Source organism: Salvelinus alpinus, chromosome 32 (assembly GCF_045679555.1).
Source record: "Salvelinus alpinus chromosome 32, SLU_Salpinus.1, whole genome shotgun sequence".
Lineage (NCBI taxonomy): Eukaryota > Metazoa > Chordata > Actinopteri > Salmoniformes > Salmonidae > Salvelinus > Salvelinus alpinus.
In genome coordinates, this window is record NC_092117.1 from 11,516,316 (window position 1) to 11,534,554 (window position 18,239).

The 18,239-nt window shown below is 43.1% G+C and overlaps 1 protein-coding gene across 2 annotated transcripts; it reads left to right on the forward strand.

The window, feature by feature from the left end:
• The first annotated feature begins 305 nt into the window (after nucleotides 1–305).
• On the forward strand, nucleotides 306–15,466 carry lrrc73 (leucine rich repeat containing 73). Of its 2 annotated transcripts, XM_071380172.1 has the most exons (7): nucleotides 306–443; nucleotides 7,162–7,326; nucleotides 7,705–7,865; nucleotides 8,345–8,467; nucleotides 11,156–11,256; nucleotides 14,474–14,672; nucleotides 15,043–15,466. In XM_071380172.1, the coding sequence occupies exons 3-7, from the start codon at nucleotides 7,802–7,804 to the stop codon at nucleotides 15,111–15,113; spliced, it is 558 nt and encodes a 185-aa protein (XP_071236273.1). In that variant the 5' UTR covers nucleotides 306–443; nucleotides 7,162–7,326; nucleotides 7,705–7,801; the 3' UTR covers nucleotides 15,114–15,466. The 2 variants fall into 2 exon arrangements, with proteins under 2 accessions (XP_071236273.1, XP_071236272.1); XM_071380171.1 differs by lacking the exon at nucleotides 306–443 and having other exon boundaries at nucleotides 6,238–7,326.
• The last annotated feature ends 2,773 nt before the right edge of the window (nucleotides 15,467–18,239 follow it).

Here is an 18,239-nt window from a genome sequence, read left to right on the forward strand (position 1 = left end):
AATCGTGTTTGTTGTCCGTAGCTTATGCCTGCCCATACCATAACCCCGCCGCCACTATGGGGCACTCAGCAAAGGTTGACATCAGCAACCCGCTCACCAACAAGGCATCATACACGCTCTGCCATCTGCCCGCTACAGCTGAAACCGGGATTCATCCGTGAAGAGCAGACTTCTCCAGTGTGCCAGTGGCCATTAAAGATGAGCATTTGCCCACTGAAGTCGGTTACGACGCCAAACTGCCGTCAGGTCAAGACCCTGGTGAGGACAACAAGATGAGCTTCCCTGATACGGTTTCTGACAAGTTTGTGCAGAAAATCTTTGTTTGTGCAAACCCACAGTTTCATCAGCTGTACAGGTGGCTGGTCTCAGACGATCCCGCAGGTGAAGAAGCCGGTTTTGGAGGTCCTGGGCTGGCGTGGTTACACCTGGTCTGTGGTTGTGAGGTCAGTTGGACATACTGCAAAATTCTCTAAAACGACGTTGGAGGTGGCTTATGGTAGAGATCTGAACATTAATATCTGGCAACAGCTCTGGTGGACATACCCGCAGTCAGCATCTCAATTGCACTCTCCCTCAAAACTTGAGACATCGATGACATTGTGTTGTGTGACAAAACTGCATATTTTAGAGTCGCCTTTTATTGTCCCCAGCAAATCAAATCAAATGTATTGGTCACATACACTAATTTAGCACATGTTATTGCGGGTATAGCTAAATTCTTGTGTTCCTAGCTCTAACAGTGCAGTAGTACAGTGGGGCAAAAAAAGTATTTGGTCAGCCACCAATTGTGCAAGTTCTCCCACTTAAAAAGATGAGAGAGGCCTGTAATTTTCATCATAGGTACACTTCAACTATGACAGACAAAATGAGGGGGGAAAAATCCAGAAAATCACATTGTAGGATTTTTTATGAATTTATTTGCAAATGATGGTGGAAAATAAGTATTTGGTCAATAACAAAAGTTTATCTCAATACTTTGTTATATACCCTTTGTTGGCAATGACAGAGGTCAAACGTTTTCTGTAAGTCTTCACAAGGTTTTCACACACTGTTGCTGGTATTTTGGCCCATTCCTCCATGCAGATCTCCTCTAGAGCAGTGATGTTTTGGGGCTGTTGCTGGGCAACACGGACTTTCAACTCCCTCCAAAGATTTTCTATGGGGTTGAGATCTGGAGACTGGCTAGGCCACTCCAGGACCTTGAAATGCTTCTTACGAAGCCACTCCTTCGTTGCCCGGGCGGTGTGTTTGGGATCATTGTCATGCTGAAAGACCCAGCCATGTTTCATCTTCAATGCCCTTGCTGATGGAAGGAGGTTTTCACTCAAAATCTCACGATACATGGCCCCATTCATTCTTTCCTTTACACGGATCAGTCGTCCTGGTCCCTTTGCAGAAAAACAGCCCCAAAGCATGATGTTTCCACCCCCATGCTTCACAGTAGGTATGGTGTTCTTTGGATGCAACTCAGCATTCTTTGTCCTCCAAACACGACGAGTTGAGTTTTTACCAAAAAGTTATATTTTGGTTTCATCTGACCATATGACATTCTCCCAATCTTCTTCTGGATCATCCAAATGCTCTCTAGCAAACTTCAGACGGGCCTGGACATGTACTGGCTTAAGCAGGGGGACACGTCTGGCACTGCAGAATTTGAGTCCCTGGCGGCGTAGTGTGTTACTGCTGGTAGGCTTTGTTACTTTGGTCCCAGCTCTCTGCAGGTCATTCACTAGGTCCCCCCGTGTGGTTCTGGGATTTTTGCTCACCGTTCTTGTGATCATTTTGACCCCACGGGGTGAGATCTTGCGTGGAGCCCCAGATCGAGGGAGATTATCAGTGGTCTTGTATGTCTTCCATTTCCTAATAATTGCTCCCACAGTTGATTTCTTCAAACCAAGCTGCTTACCTATTGCAGATTCAGTCTTCCCAGCCTGGTGCAGGTCTACAATTTTGTTTCTGGTGTCCTTTGACAGCTCTTTGGTCTTGGTCATAGTGGAGTTTGGAGTGTGACTGTTTGAGGTTGTGGACAGGTGTCTTTTATACTGATAACAAGTTCAAACAGGTGCCATTAATACAGGTAACGAGTGGAGGACAGAGGAGCCTCTTAAAGAAGAAGTTACAGGTCTGTGAGAGACAGAAATCTTGCTTGTTTGTAGGTGACCAAAAACGTATTTTCTACCATAATTTGCAAATAAATTCATTAAAAATCCTACAATGTGATTTTCTGGATTTTTTTTCCTCATTTTGTCTGTCATAGTTGAAGTGTACCTATGATGAAAATTACAGGCCTCTCTCATCTTTTTAAGTGGGAGAACTTGCACAATTGGTGGCTGACTAAATACTTTTTTGCCCCACTGTACACTATATGATACATTTATTAAACATAAGAATGAGGTTGAGTTGTCATCACCACCCGGCTCGTGGGAAGTGACAAAGAGCTCTTATAGGACCAGGGCACAAATAATAATAATCAATCATTTTGCTCTTTATTTAGCCATCTTACATATAAAACCTTATTTGTTAATCAAATTGTGAATAACTCGCCACAGGTTAATGAGAAGGGTGTGCTTGAAAGGATGCACATAACTCCGCAATGTTGGGTTGTATTGGAGAGAGTCTCAGTCTTAAATACATTTCCACACAGTCTGTGCCTGTATTTAGTTTTCATGCTAGTGAGAGCAGAAAATCCACTCTCACATAAGTATGTGGTTGCAAAGGGCATCGGTGTGTTAACAGCACGATTTGCCAAGGCAGGATACTCTGAGTGCAGCCCTATCCAGAAATCTGGCAGTGGCTTCTGATTAAATTACATTTTCACAGAACCGCTTGTTTCAATGAGGCTCTCTTATTCAGATATCGGTAAGTGGACTGGAGGCAGTCTCTCAATTCATAAAAACATAAAATACTTTGCCCCTTGATAACCAGCGCACTTCTGTATGTTGTAAAAGCGTTACATGGTCACTGCCCATATCATTGCATAATGCAGAAAATACACGAGAGTTCAGGGGCCTAAGTTAACCATAAGTTAACCATTAACTAAGTTAACCATATTCACTGTAGTGTCCAAAATGTCTTTCAAGCTGGCAGGCATTCCCTTGGCAGCAAGAGCCTCTCGGTGGATGCTGCAGTGTACCCAAGTGGCGTCGGGCCATCAGTACAGATACCAACACATCTTGACCACCAAAGTCCATTTGATGTCACAGCTTTGTCCAGTACTTTAAAAAATATCCTATTCTGTTATCCTGGTTTCCAGAAGAGGATGTCTTCCTTAATTGACCCTCCATAAACGTAACGGGCATAGCTGGGCTAGCAACAAATGTAGAATTACTGATGCTAGCATTGGATGTGCTTGTGGAAGCAGAACAACTTGTGTCGTCGACAGGTGCAGGTGTAGTACTGCTGGTAGTAGCAGTGCAACCAGTAGAGCTGGTATGTGTCTCTATGGACGCGGGCCTCACTTTTTTTTGACCATTTATCAATTTTCAAGCAAACGGAATGAGCAGCAGCTACGTTTGTCTACATACGGATCATTGGTGGAAATCCGCCGAGAGAGTAACGGTTAAAGTGATTGGACGTTAATTATTTGACTAGGCTACCTGTATTTGACCTTGTGTTGTTGTTTCACTGAACACTAGATGCTTTAATTTTATTTTTGGCAGTGAAATGTGGCTACTCGGGCGGAAAAAAAACATCACCCAAATGTATAGCCCCGTTGGAAAATCTAAATGGACTGTTTGAAAATGTGAATCATATTTATTTGGCATACCCCTGGGTATACCCAGTTTGGGCATAGCCGCCCTAAGCCTATGTGTTCTCTCTTTTTTGTTAAATTGAAACAATAGCTATGGATGACTTTGCAAATGCTTTATACTGTAGTCCTAAATAGCTAAATTGAGGATATATGAATGATAAAGTATGGTCAGATTTCATTTGCTCTGTTAAACCTACACTTTGGAATGACTTTGATAGCAACAGTAAATCTATTTAGCTTTTAAGTGGAGATCGCTCAACAATCATTCTCACGATAGCACATTGGTAATAGTCAGTGATAAATATCATAGCTAAGCTGGGCTGGGCTTGGCTATAACCTTGCTGCCCAGCCTATTGAATTTTATTCTGATAGTGGATCTAATGTTGTTTTAAAGGTACAAATTCAACATATTTTAGACAAACCTTGTATATGTTGAAATGTGGCTACCATGATGACAAAAACCTGTGGTTGAAATTTTACCCTCAAAACAACAGTTTATGTTGATTACTTTTTTTAAATCCAATGTATTTTCCACATAGATTTCACGTCACAATACGGTGAAGATTTTGGTTGAAAAGACGTTGATTCAACCACTTTGTTCCCAGTAGGAAGCGACGGAAAAGATGCTTCAAATGAAAACCGAGATGACTGCGTTACAATTTAAACAGCAGGCTATAGACCTATTTCAATCATATTAAAATACATTTAATGTTCAATCAATTGAGTTGTATTTTGCTACTTGTAGGCTACTATCTGTAATTTGTCTCAATATATTTGATGATGCGTGTCCTAACATATGCACAATGATGTGCCGAATCAGTGATTAAGTGTATTTTTATTGGGTAAGCATTTAAATAAGCAGCCTCAATATTTGCAACCGTAGGTGGTAATATCTATCTAGGAGCAGATGGTTGTCAGTATTGTGAAATGTTAAGAAAAGATTTCAATGGAGACAGCTGATCTGAGAGTAGAGCTCCCTTTCTTTCGATGCTCCAACGCACTTAACGGCCGTTCTCTCTGCGTGGTGTTTGAGAAACGCATGTTACATCTTCGGTCATTGTAGGAAATATGCATTGTTAAAACACTCCTATCGCTATCGGGAAACCGGGCCCAGATCAAAGAAGTGGGGAATACTGAGCTGCTTCACAGCAGTAGCCATCTAATTTTAATAAAGGACTTTCTTTATAAAGAAACACTGCCCAGTCCAGGTGTTTTACCGTACTTTGTCAGTGGAGAAATACATTTCGGTGTTTGACTGTAGAATGTGGATCTAAATGTGAAGCATTTCCAAAATTGAACTGAACAATGGAGACTTGAACGCAGCATAGCTATGCCCTCCACTAGTCCTCTCCTTTCACTCTCCGCTCTCACTAGGGGAACTATGGGATGTGACTGCAGTCTGCAACGAGACATGAGATAGGCACAGTGGAAGGATACTCAGCTGTCACACCCTCAACCTGGGTGACTACCAATGTGCTCGAGGCTATGGTTATTCAGTAATCATATATATATATAGAGTACCAGTCAAAAAGTTTGCACACACCAACTCAAAGATTTTTCTTTATTTTTACTATTTTCTACATTGTAGAATTATAGTTAAGACATCAAAACTATGAAATAACACATATGGAATCATGTAGTAACCAAAAAAGTGTTAAACAAATCAAAATATATTTTATATTTGAGATTCTTCAAAGTAGCTACCCTTTGCCTTGATGACAGCTTTGCACACTTTTGGCATTCTCTCAACCAGCTTCATGAAGTAGTCACCTGGAATGTATTTCTATTAACAGGTATGTCTTGTAAAAAGTTAATTTGTGGAATTTCTTTCCTTCTTAATGCGTTTGAGCCAATCAGTTGTGTTGTGACAAAGTTACATTCTTCAAGAATCAATGGCTATATATTAATACATTAAAAGTCCCTTTAATGGATTTAATAGAATTAATTCAATCTGATGCCAACCAGATGCCATCAAACAGGCACCAATTCACATCAACAAAACTCTCCAATCCATTAATATAGAACAATATCAACACAAACTCTCCTCGCACACACACAAATACATGATTCATGTGATACAGATAGCCTAAACATATCTCATAACAATGTCTTACTATCTAATTATTAACAAGTTACTATCTCATAATAATGTCTTACTATCTCATAACTCTTAGTCGGATTTTATTGTTTAGTTGGCGGGAACGAGCTTCCATAATAGTGTGTTTGACCCAGAGAACAGTGTAATGGGAAGGTTAAGGTTCTCATGAGAGTTTATTCTAGGCCTATTGATTATGATGCTTTTTATTTCAAAACGTTTTTATAGGGAATAGTTATATAACAGGTCTATCTATTTGGTGATCATGTTAGATTATGCACTTACATTAATTTGAGGGGGAAAAATGTAAAGGCCAAGTGCTATCTATCTATGGGTGTGGTATAGACAGGTCAGGTGATGTATTTGGGCAGGGCTAGACCAGCACAGCCCCGGTCAGACCAACGCCAGCACTGCACGTGATCAATAGCAATAACCTACTCTGTACTGAGACCACAGCTATATATATATTCGCCCTCGACTTGCATTTTTTTTCTCCTGAAGAAACAGTTGCTCAGACCTGCAATATTTCCCGACGTCTGCAGCCACACATATTCTTCGAGGAGGCTGCACGCGCCCTTGGCGACTAAGGAAAACGAGCATTAGTAAACTAATTAGAGGGCAACATGTGACAGTCAGAAAACGACTGATTGCAAAGATGTTTCTGATGACATTGAGAAGAGGGTGTCCATAGTAACCGATACCTGCTGCAAAAGGGGCAAACAAACGATCGCCTTTGCTCCAGTGCCAAGCTCAAAACATGACTGGAATGCAACCCGTTTGTTCTGCATGAGGACCTGGAAAACTGCACGACATTCGATTGTATTGGAGCCTGGCTAATATGTATCGACGAATGTATCCATTCATGGCCTGTGTAAGAAGAATCGCTAAGGGTTTAGCGAGCTACGTTGTAGCAGGAGGTTATGTCAGCGCTTGAAACGGCGCAAGGGGGTTTAGGAACGATTTAACTTCAGAACACCTTACCTCGTGTGCTCTTTTCCTATGCATAGCCTAATAAGAAATGCTCAATTAAACCAGCTACAATACAGACAGCCTCGCAAATATCGGATATCGTAAATAGCCTATTGAATTTGAAATGTAATTTAACAGCCTACCGACGTTGGATAATTGTATGCCTACAATGCATGTCCATCTCTGCTGGGCACAAACCTTGAATGTAATGTAGGCCTAGTAGACAAACATTTACCAAAATGCTACCAGGTTCTATTCAAATAACGGGAGAGGCACTGTCGGGAGCTGAGATCAAGGATATTTGTGAAAGCCTGAAAGAGAACAGTGTGAGGCTTTTGTCTATCAGGGGATGTCAGCTTTCAGACCGAGACTTCGGACGGGTGTGTCGCGGAGTGACGGAGTCCCACTCACTGGCGCAACTCAACCTGAACCTCGGTGTGGTCTCCACCATCAACCGAACCAAGCATCTCGCCGATGCACTCAAGACCAACAGATCGATCCAGACCCTTTTGTAAGTAGTATATCACAATTAATAAGTTGTCTGTCTGATTGAATGATTGATTGGTCTTAGTGGTTGATAATGATATGGCTACTGTCTATTCACTCATTGTAATCAGCATGGGTCCCTCAATTTGGGATCCAGTAAGCGCTGTTGCATGTTTTCACCATGGCATCACATGGGGGACCGGACCCTAATTACCATGAGGATGAGCATGAACTCAAGTCTATGTCAAGTTGATGCTTTATGTAGCTTGAAAGCGGTGCTCTGCATTAGGCTATATGTGTAAACATGAGTGAATGAATTGGATGGTCTTCACTGGCACTTTCATATGGAATGATATTCTGCATTTTCCCCTCTTTCTCTCCTCCCATCTCTCATATGCCACAGTCTCCATGGAAGTCCCCTCCTGGATGCAGGATTGGTCACACTTAACACTGCTCTTTCCACTCACCCTTTACTGGTGTCTCTGGACCTGGGGGACTGTATGCTGGGGGACGAGGCACTGCGGCTAATCTGTGGCATGCTGCCTCCGGACGGGGCCAAATCAGGTAGAGCCACGCAACACTGCCCTCACTTTTACTGGAGGTATCGGACTCTGAACCTGCTTGGCCGGCCGAGGGACTGGGGCCTGGAAACAGTAGGCTAGTGTAGAGGTCCTCTCTTGTTAGTGTGTGTGTGTAGGGAAAATGGACGCAGAGAGATAAACACATATATTAGTATAGAAAATAGAGTCCAGACAAATTGCCACTTCTATAGGCTTTATAGAGCATTCATAAAGTTGTTATTAACACTACATAGCTCCGTCACAATTATCTTTTTCCATCCTATATGTAGCATGACATTAGCTTATGAGTGATTTCTGAAGCATCTTTATAGGCTTTATGAAGGCATTATGTTTACAATTAGACTCATTTGACATAATGGAGAAAACACACACTAGCTAGTCAGTGCCTTTACTATATGGCTATATTCGGCTCTGGCTATAGCTAGTTGGTCATTTGATGGTGATAGACTGCCTGTCCCACAGGTCTTAGGGAGCTGACTCTGAGTGCAAACCCCAGCATCACCACAAAGGGCTGGGCCCGCTTGGCCATCGCTGTGGCCCACAGCTCCCAGCTCCGAGTCCTCAACCTGGACTACAACCCCCTGGGTAAGAACCAATCACGAGGACACAAAACCAATTACAGTACTTTATATCAGGGAATTTCTTTATATGGAATCAAGTTCTTAACATTTTAAAGGAATATTGCACTCAACCCAAAGTGCTGCAATAAAAATACTTTATCAATATTAACTATTGTGAACTTCAAGTGTTGGAACAACATGAATGTGTCATCATGCGTAATGGGCCTGTTTCAGAGGTGAAGCACTCTTGAGTTACCGATGATGTCCATTTTATGGGCCAGTTGCCTCCTGCATTACCCAATAATATTTGTTATCTCCATGACATCCACCTGGCTGCTTGCACTAGAGAGAAAGAGAAATAGGAAAGGAGGTCATCTGAAGAACATAATGTCCCAAGTTAACTTAAGGTTACATTTTAGAGGGCATAGGCCTACTTGATACACAATTATAGGGCTATGGTCATTTTGGGTTATACAGGGTATAACATTTGGGTTCCATTTCATCCATCTGAATTATGGAGATCAATGACACTCCTAATGACTGGCACATCAAAATCAATCAAATGTATTTATAAAGCCCTTCTTACATCAGCTGATGTCACAAAGTGCTGTACAGAAACCCAGCTTTAAACCCCAAACAGCAAGCAATGCAGGTGTAGAAGCACGGTGGCTAGGAAATGCTGTAGCAAATTGTAGGGGTAGCCCAGACCAGGACTCAAACCTGGGTTCAGTGACTGTCAGCCCAACACCTTAGCTGTTACGCCAAGAGATCTGAATCCCTTGACGAGGTGTTGGGTTAAGGTGGTTACACTATAGCAAGTCCCTCGTGTGAACTGCCCCTCCCCCCGCCTCACGGGCGCTATCCCACTTCTGACACCAATGTAGTGAACACCGTGGGTAGCCCCAACTGGGACTTGTTTGGGCTCCCGAGTGGCACAGCAGTATAAGGCAGTGCATTTCAGTGCTAGAGGCGTCACTACAGACCCTGGTTTGGTCACGGGCTGTATCACAACCGGCCGTGATCGTGAGTCCCATAGGGCGGCGCACATTTGGCCCAGTGTCGTCCTGGTTAGGGGAGGGTTTGGCCGGGGTAGTCTGTCATTGTAAAATAAGATTTTTTTCCTTAACTGACTTGCCTAGTTAAATAAAGACAAGAGATCTAAACCCCTTTATGATGTCGCTAGGTGTTGGGTTAAGGTCACAATACTTATACTGTTGAAAAGATGTGCATACGCCTGATGGTGAAAGCCGAAACGTACACTCAGTGGTCAGTTTATTAGGTACACCCATCTAGTACTGGGTCGGACCCCCCTGTAGCCATGAAGGGATGCACCTGGTCAGCAACAATGTTCAGATACGCTTTGGCGTTCAAATGTTGCTCAGTTGGTATCAAGGGACCTAACGTGTGCCAGGAAAATATTCTCCACACCATTGGCCTGTACCGTTGACACCAGGCAGGATGGGGCCATTGACTCATGCAGCTTAAGCCAAATCCTGACTCTGCCATCAGCATGACGCAACAGGAACCAGGATTCGTCGGCCCAGGCAATGTTTTTCCACTCCTCAATTGTCCCGTGTTGGTGATCGCGTGCCCACTGGATAGGAGTGGAACCTGGTGTGGTCGTCTGCTGTAATAGCCCATCCGTGACAAGGGCCGACGAGTTGTGCGTTCTGAGATGCTGTCCAAATTTTTTGTTGTTGCCCTTTTTCTCCTCAATTTCGTGATATTCAATTGGAAGTTAGTCCAATCGCTGCAACGCCCGTACGTAATCGGGAGAGGCGAAGGTCGAAAGCCATGCTTCCTCCAAAACACGAACCTGCCAAGCAGCACTGCTTCTTGACACACTGCTCGCTTAACCCGGATGCCAGCCGCACCAATGTGTCGGAAACACCGTACACCTGGCAACTGAAGTCAGCGTGCGTGTGCCCGGCCCGCCACAAGGAGTCGCTAGAGAGCGATGGGGCAAGGACATCCCGGCCGACCAAACCCTCCCCTAACCTGAACGACGCTGAGCCAATTGGGTCTCCCCCGGCTGCGACACAGCCTGGGGTTAACCCTGGGTCTGTAGTGATGCCTCTAACACTGCAATGCAGTGCCTTAGACCGCTGCGCCACTCGGGAGGCCTGAGATGCCGTTCTGCACACCACTGTTGTACTGCACCGTTATTTGCCTGTTTGTGGCCCGCCTGTTAGCTTGCATGATTCTTACCATTCTTATCAACAAGCTGTTTTCTCCCACAGGACTGGCTCTGACTAGATGGTTTTTGTTTATCGCACCATTCTCTATAAACCCTAGACACGGTCGTGCGTGAAAAGTCCAGGAGGCAGGCTATTTCTGAGATACTGGAACCGGCGCGTCTGGCACCCACGATCATACCACGCTAAAAGTTGCTTAGGTCACTCGTTTTGCCCATTCTAACATTCAATCGAACAGTAACCAAATGCCTCGATGTCTGTCTAGCTGCTTTATATAGCAAGCCACGGCCACATGACCTACTTTCTGTAGGAGCGAACCATTTTCATGAACGTGGTGTACCTAATTAACTGTATATCAGTTTATGCTGTTGGAATAAATTAACTATTTATGCAAATACTAATGTGTGTGGTCCTAATCTGTTGTTCTGAGTCAATGGCACCAATCAGATTTCTGTAATTCTCAAATGACAAACTCACCTTCTGAATTCACTCACGTTTTGGCTGTGTTGGGATTCCAGGGGACCAGATTGCTGGTATGCTAGCAGTGGCTGTGGCGTCCAGCAGAACTCTGGAGGTGTTAGATCTGGAGGGAACAGGACTCACAAACCAGTCAGCACAGGTCTGTAGTGTCACCAACATCACCACTAGAGCATAGTCATCTGCACCACTGAGTGTGTGGAAAAACATTACAAAGAAAGTGAGAAGAAATCTGATGAATACTGAACAAAAATATAAACGCAACATGTAAAGTATAAGCTTATTTCCCTCAAATGTTGTGCACAAATGTGTTTACGTCGCTGTTGGTGAGCGTTTCTCCTTTGCCAAGATAATCCATCCACCTGACAGGTGTGCCATATCAAGAAGCTGATTAAACAGCATGAGCATTACACAGTGCTGGGGACAATAAAAGGCCACTCTAAAATGTGCAGTTTTGTCACACAACGCTACAGATGTTGAGGTAGCGTGCAATTGGCATGCTGACTGCAGGAATGTCCACCAGAGCGATTGCCAGATAATTTAGAGAATTTGGCAGTACGTCCAACCTGCCTCACTACCGAAGACCATGTGTAACCACGCCAGCCCAGGACCTCCACATCCGGCTTCTTCACCTGCGGGATTGTCAGAGACCAGCCACCCGGACAGTTTATGAAACTGATGAGTAGTATTTCTGTCTGTAATAAAGGCCTTTTTGTTTGGAAAATCTCATTCTGATTGGCTGGGCCTATGCCGTCCCAGGCCCACCCATGGCTGCACCCCTGCCCAGTCATGTAAAATCATTAGGGCCTAATGGATTTTTCAATTCATTGATTTCCATATATGAACTGTAACTCAGTAAAATTGTTTATTTTTGTTCAGCATAGTTTCATTATGATTTAAAGCTTCCACCCCTGAAATGAAACATTTTGGTCATTTAGCATACACTCTTATCCAGAGCGGCTTACAGGAGTAATTAGGGGTCAGTGGCATGCTCAAGGACACAGACTGATTTTTCAGCTAGTCGGATAGGGGATTTGAACCAGGGACCTTTCGGTTACTGGCCCAACGCTCTTATCCGCTAGGCTACCTGTCGCCTTGTCATGTGAAAATGTGTATTTCATATCATTGGAAAAGACACCGGATTCACATGGATTTGCACCAAGTGAGCAGTTCGGATGTCACTTCAAGCCCAAATATCATACTTTGACTAAAACGATGACTTGACCTAAATCGTTGCGCAACATCATGGGTAAGCTCTGGCCATCGTCTTTCAGCTCGAAAAAGGATTTCTACTGGTGTGGCCATTTAACTTCCATGCCTCTTCTCAAAATGTGGTGCCCATTTCCAGCATTACTAATGCCAATCATCAATTGAAAAATAACTCATTTATTTTCATTAATGTTATGGAGGTAGCTTTTCACATCCCTTATGGTTCCATTATATTTAATGACCTTTAATGTGAATGTAACATTGTTCTATTTCAATCCCACCTATTCTGTAGATTGTAAATTGATTTTATAGTTATATCCACTAGGTGGGGCTGCTGTATATCAAATCTCCCAATTTAACTGTCATCATACCAAAGCCCTGTTCCTCTCATGGTCTAATTTCAAAGTCAGTCTGTTTTCTTAGGAGACGAAGGGGCTTTCATGTGCATGCATATGAGTGTGGAACAACAAGGGTGGGAGTGCTGAACAGAGCCTTGGGCTAGCATACCAAAGTCACCGTCTGGTGGCTGCGAGGCCTCCCTCAGTCTTTGATCAAAGTAAACTTCATCTGGACAGGCAGCTCCTTCTGGTATTGACCCATAACCCTGAGTCTAATTTGCTGTGAAGATGTGCTTACCACACTCAGATAGTGTGTTGTGAGAAAAGACTTCGCCAGCTGTGGCCTGGCAAGTGCAAATGAAAAGTGCTCAAGGCTTTTGGACAATTTATCAATTTCAACAGACTTTCAATTCATTTTCTAGCTACTATGTCTCTCTCCTGTCTAAAGCTAACTGATTTATAGAGACTAGCCTTGACATGCACTTCACACTAAGAAGAAACTTCACTGCTTTTGAGACGAATACTATAAATCTGAAATCTTTTTTGTTACGTGCCGAAGTAAAAAACAAAACCACATACTGAACAAAAATAATCGCAACAATTTCAAAGATTTTATTGAGTTAGAGTTCATTTAAGGACATGTAAATTAATTAATTTGGCCCTAATCTATGGATTTTACATGGGAATGCAGATATTCATCTGTTGCTCACAGATACCTTTAAAAAAAGTAGGGCATGGATCAGAAAACCAGTCAGTATCTGGTATGACCACCATTTGCCTCATGCAGCGAAACACATCTCCTTCGCATAGAGTTGATCAGGCTGTGGAATGTTGTCCCACTCCTCTTCTTCAATGGCTGTGTGAAGTTGCTGGATATTCGCGGGAACTGGAACACGCTGTCGTACACATCGATCCAGAGCATCCCAAACATGTTCAATGGGTGACATGTCTGGTGAGTATGCAGGCCATGGAAGAACTGGGACCTTTTCAGCTTCCAGGAATTGTGTACAGATCCTTTCGACATGGAGCCGTGCATTATCATGCTGAAACATGAGATGGTGATGTCGGATGAATGGCACGACAATGGGCCTCAGGATCTCGTCATGGTATCTCTGTGCATTGAAATTGCCAACGATAAAATGCAATTGTGTTCGTTGTCTGTAGCTTATGGCTGCCAATACCACCATTGGGCACTCAGTTGACATCAGCAAACCGCTCACCCACACGACGCTATACACGTGGTCTGAGGTTGCGAGCCCGGTTGGACGTACTGCGATATTCTCTAAAACGACGTTGGAGGCTTATGGTAGAGAAATTAACATTTCAGTTCTTTGGCAACAGCTCTGGTGGACATTTTTTGCAGTCAGCATGCCAATTGCACACTCCCTCAACTTTAAACTTCTTTGGCATTGTGTTGTGACAACTGCACATTTTAGTGGCCTTTTGTCCCCAGCACAAGGTGCACCTGCGTAATGATCATGCTGTTTAATCCGCTTCTTGATGTGCCACATCTGTCAGGTGGATGGATTAACGCTCACTAACAGTGACGTGCACAAATTTGTTTACAACATTTGAGAGAAATAAGCTTTTTGTACGCACGGAACATTTCTGGGGTCTTATTTCAGCTAACGGAAATTGTGACTAACACTTTACATGTTGCGTTTTCATATTTTTGTTCAGTGTAAACGTACGTTCGCAACCTAGAATAAAAATCCCCACTGGCATGCAGAACTCTACCTACAAAGTCCTCTTATCAACCTCTACTGTAGCCTGTCAGTGTTCCATGACAGCCTCCCTCCCCTGTGCCCCCAGGTATTCCTGGACGTGGTGGAGAACTACCCCACCTGTCTGCGCGTGCTGGTCCTGGCTGAGAACGCCATCAACCCCGAGCTGCAGCAGCAGATCTCAGACCTGCTCTCCGAGGGAGAGGAGGACGACGACAAAGAGAGCGAGGCACGATGCAGCGCTGGCATCCCCACCAGGGAGAAAACCACCTGGGTCCCCCACAGTAGTAAGGGCTGACCTGGCCAACCAAAACACTCTCCTTCCCTGTCCCTTCTTAGTCATAGTCTAGACAGTTCCACTGGGGTGTTCTGTTCAAAATAAATCATTTTCTATAATAAGCTGCTATAAACCCGAAACGTCGGTATAAGTGATGACCTAAAATAACTCTACTAACTAACCATTTTGCTGAAGAATGAGGCCTGTTCCCGTTTCCGGAGTGCTTTAGAGTAGACTGGTAGTCAGATCTGTTTGTGCTTTGGCCAACTTGTTCATTGTCTTTCTGTCTAAGGCTAAAGCACCCTACAGATGTGGCGACCAGGCTAGCTGTGGTGTTATAGAAGTCCTAAACCCGTTTCCGTTGTCTCTGCCCCTTGCAGACTCCCACCCCCAGAGGGTCCTGCTGACGTCAGGTCTAGGCGAGAGCCTACTAGCTGAGACTGAGATGTGATTCCACAGCCTTCCTACCTTTTTAGTTTTTACCTCTTTTCTTTTTGCTAGTCTGCACATCATTGCGTTTAAGATCACCTAGTAGCCTGCAACCAATTACACTTTTTGCATGACCTGTAGCACTTTTACATGACAGAATACATTTTGGAGCAGGCACAAAATCCTTAAAACCCACACCAAGTGACTTATAGGCAATAGTGAATTATTTATTTTAAACATGCACAGTCTATTTATAGTTCCGATTTTGAAGGTTATGTAACCAATACAAGTCCGTATGCTCTGATATATCGACTATATATGATTGTTGTGATGGTCTGATGTCAGAATAAATCTGTTTGTTTACATCTTCTTAAAGACGTTTGGATTCGTGTTTCCTGATTGGAATAGCTTACTTAATAGTGTACAATAGCTCACTGAACACGGGTTTCCTTTGATCTTAATGTACTTTTCTCTCTACTAAATGGTTTACTAATGTTTCATATGAACATTTATTTTGAAATTGTAGTAATAGCCCTAATAACAGGATGATCCTGGGGTCAGCACTTAAACGTCACATACAAAATTATCTGTAACGAGCATGTGGTAATTCAGTATCACACTATGACAATGCAGCAGTGTTGTTTCATCATCCCTGTATACAGTGAGCCCTACCCCCACCACCATCATCATCATCATCCCCCCACTATGGAGGAAAGGCATTATCCCCATCAAATCCCCTTGTTTGAGGCCTTTGTGCCTAAATGAATTTCTAACTGGGCTATATCCATCCATGTTATGACATTCTATTGAGAATTTTTTGCAAACCTCCACATCAATACATTTTAACGCCTCTCTCCAGTGTGCTTAGGGATGTTATGGACAGAGTACCAACCAACATTATCCATATTGTGACATTCTATAGGACATTCTTTCTAACCTTGTCTTAACGCCTCTTTCTTTGTGATGTTGTGGATTGAGGGTACAACAAGCCAACGTTAAAGGCACAAAGTCTTAGCCACAGAATCTCTGCATGACATGTCACAGAACGAAAAATAGAGAGCAGGAATTAATGCCCATTCCGGACCAGCACATTACATTTACATTTACATTTAAGTCATTTAGCAGACGCTCTTATCCAGAGCGACTTACAAATTGGTGCATTCACCTTATGATATCCAGTGGAACAACCACTTTACAAGCATAAACCAATCACTCGTACAATTCACATTCAGTTTCGTTGGTAATCAGTTTCCAAGGAGACCATAATCTTATCTCTCACTGATCTGAGTAATCCAGTGAGGCAGGTTTCTGATGTTGGGGTGCATAAATGAAAACAGACATTTACTGTTACCCCCTTTCAGTGCTCCATTCCCATAGGACAGCTAAATAATGAGTGGAACCAGGGATGGATATCGCGATCAATCTCCCGAGTTGCTAAGTGACAGGGACAACAGAAGCCTGTTTTTCCAGTGTATCTCCTACATCTACTCCTGTTACACTTGAACCCCTTGCTGGATATATACTTTGAGGGCATGAAACAATAGTTTAGGGCACAGTCCGTTTCAATGTTGATTAAATGAATTATATCATTGTGACGGCAACTGTAAGTAGGCTACTTACACTTTTCATAAGCAGATTGCTGACCCTGTTAGTCATCATTGGATGCCACAGAGGACAATGGAATGCAGGCTGGTGGACCATGCCAAACGAACGCTGCATTGCTGGCAATGATAACATCTCGTCTGCTATGCAATCCGATGACGTAGAGAATCTCTAATGCCGGCATCTAATTCAATTAGGGTTCCTTTTTTAATCGCCGTCCCCTTTCTCTGGCAATGAAGGCATTTCAGCCATGAAAATCTAATTTGAGCTGCAACAGGATCTTTCGATGGAGCTCCAATTTCCTAGGTTTTACTATTGTGAGAACATTGGATGGTGTGATATTGAAAAGGAATTGTGCATACCTCATGGAAAAGTACTTTCAATGATTGTCAACGTCCACCAAATGAATACATTATACATTCACAAATGTAAAAGTATTTAGGCTTTTCTGTTTGTATTCATATCAGTTAATCATTGGAGGGGAAAACTCGAGCTGGACTAACATTTTAAAAATGATCATGAACTGCAAGTCCAGGATGAGTCTTATCAGTAGGGGGAACCCTTAGGTAAGAGCTACTGTTCTAATCTTCCAAGGTAAATGTGGCTGAATGTTTAAAACGGAGCTGAACTTCCTGATTTAGCCTCGTTTTCCGGCTCGTTCATTAAGAAATGCAGCTTGTTTGACATCAAATAGCCCATCTCTGTAATTTGTTGGTCCCTAACTAGCCCCAATGTAAATGGGACACTATTTTAATGTTGCACATCTTTTAGTTGTCTCATACAAATATTACAAGTATTTATTATGAATTTCTACAATTTATAGTTGGTTTGAGGTTAATTCGTTGAAGTTTGGAACTATAACGTTAGGTGGGTTGGTTGTTTAGCAACAAAACCAACGCGTGTGCAACTTTGGGGCAAAACAGACAGGGTTGGCTTGGATGGTTGACAACATGTAAACGATACTTAGTCTCCCATGTTTATTGAAAACAAATACATTTGCACAATGAGGAATTGTCTCATACATCGTTGCAGTTGTTGGTTAGCTAGCTAGCAAATGTTAACCATATTAGCATTGACGTGACAAAACACCTCAACTACATGGTATCAAGAACAAGATAAAAACTAGCTTAAACGAGCCACCTACGATTCCCCACATTGCCGCTTCTTTTCATTGTTGCTGGATATCTGGCCATCTAGTTACAACACAGACTTCTGCCCCATTGAAGCGTGCGCATCGTTTGTGACGTTGTCAGCTAACCAGTCTACGGACATTTTAAAGGATTGGCCCATTTACTGATGGTCCCTAACTAGCCCCATAGGGATATCAAATGTCAAACCAAATTGACCATTGTCCTGACGATAGGGTCGCGAGCAGCTGCACTGCAGCTTGGGTTATATGGGCAGGTTTGAAATCTACCCAACCCAAGGAAAACTGTTTTAGTACCCTTCATTCACTGAAATATTTTTTTTCCCTATCTCGCAAATCTCTGTTTTGGACGAGACTAACATCAATTATCGTATTTACACTTTGTAGTCAATTTTGTCA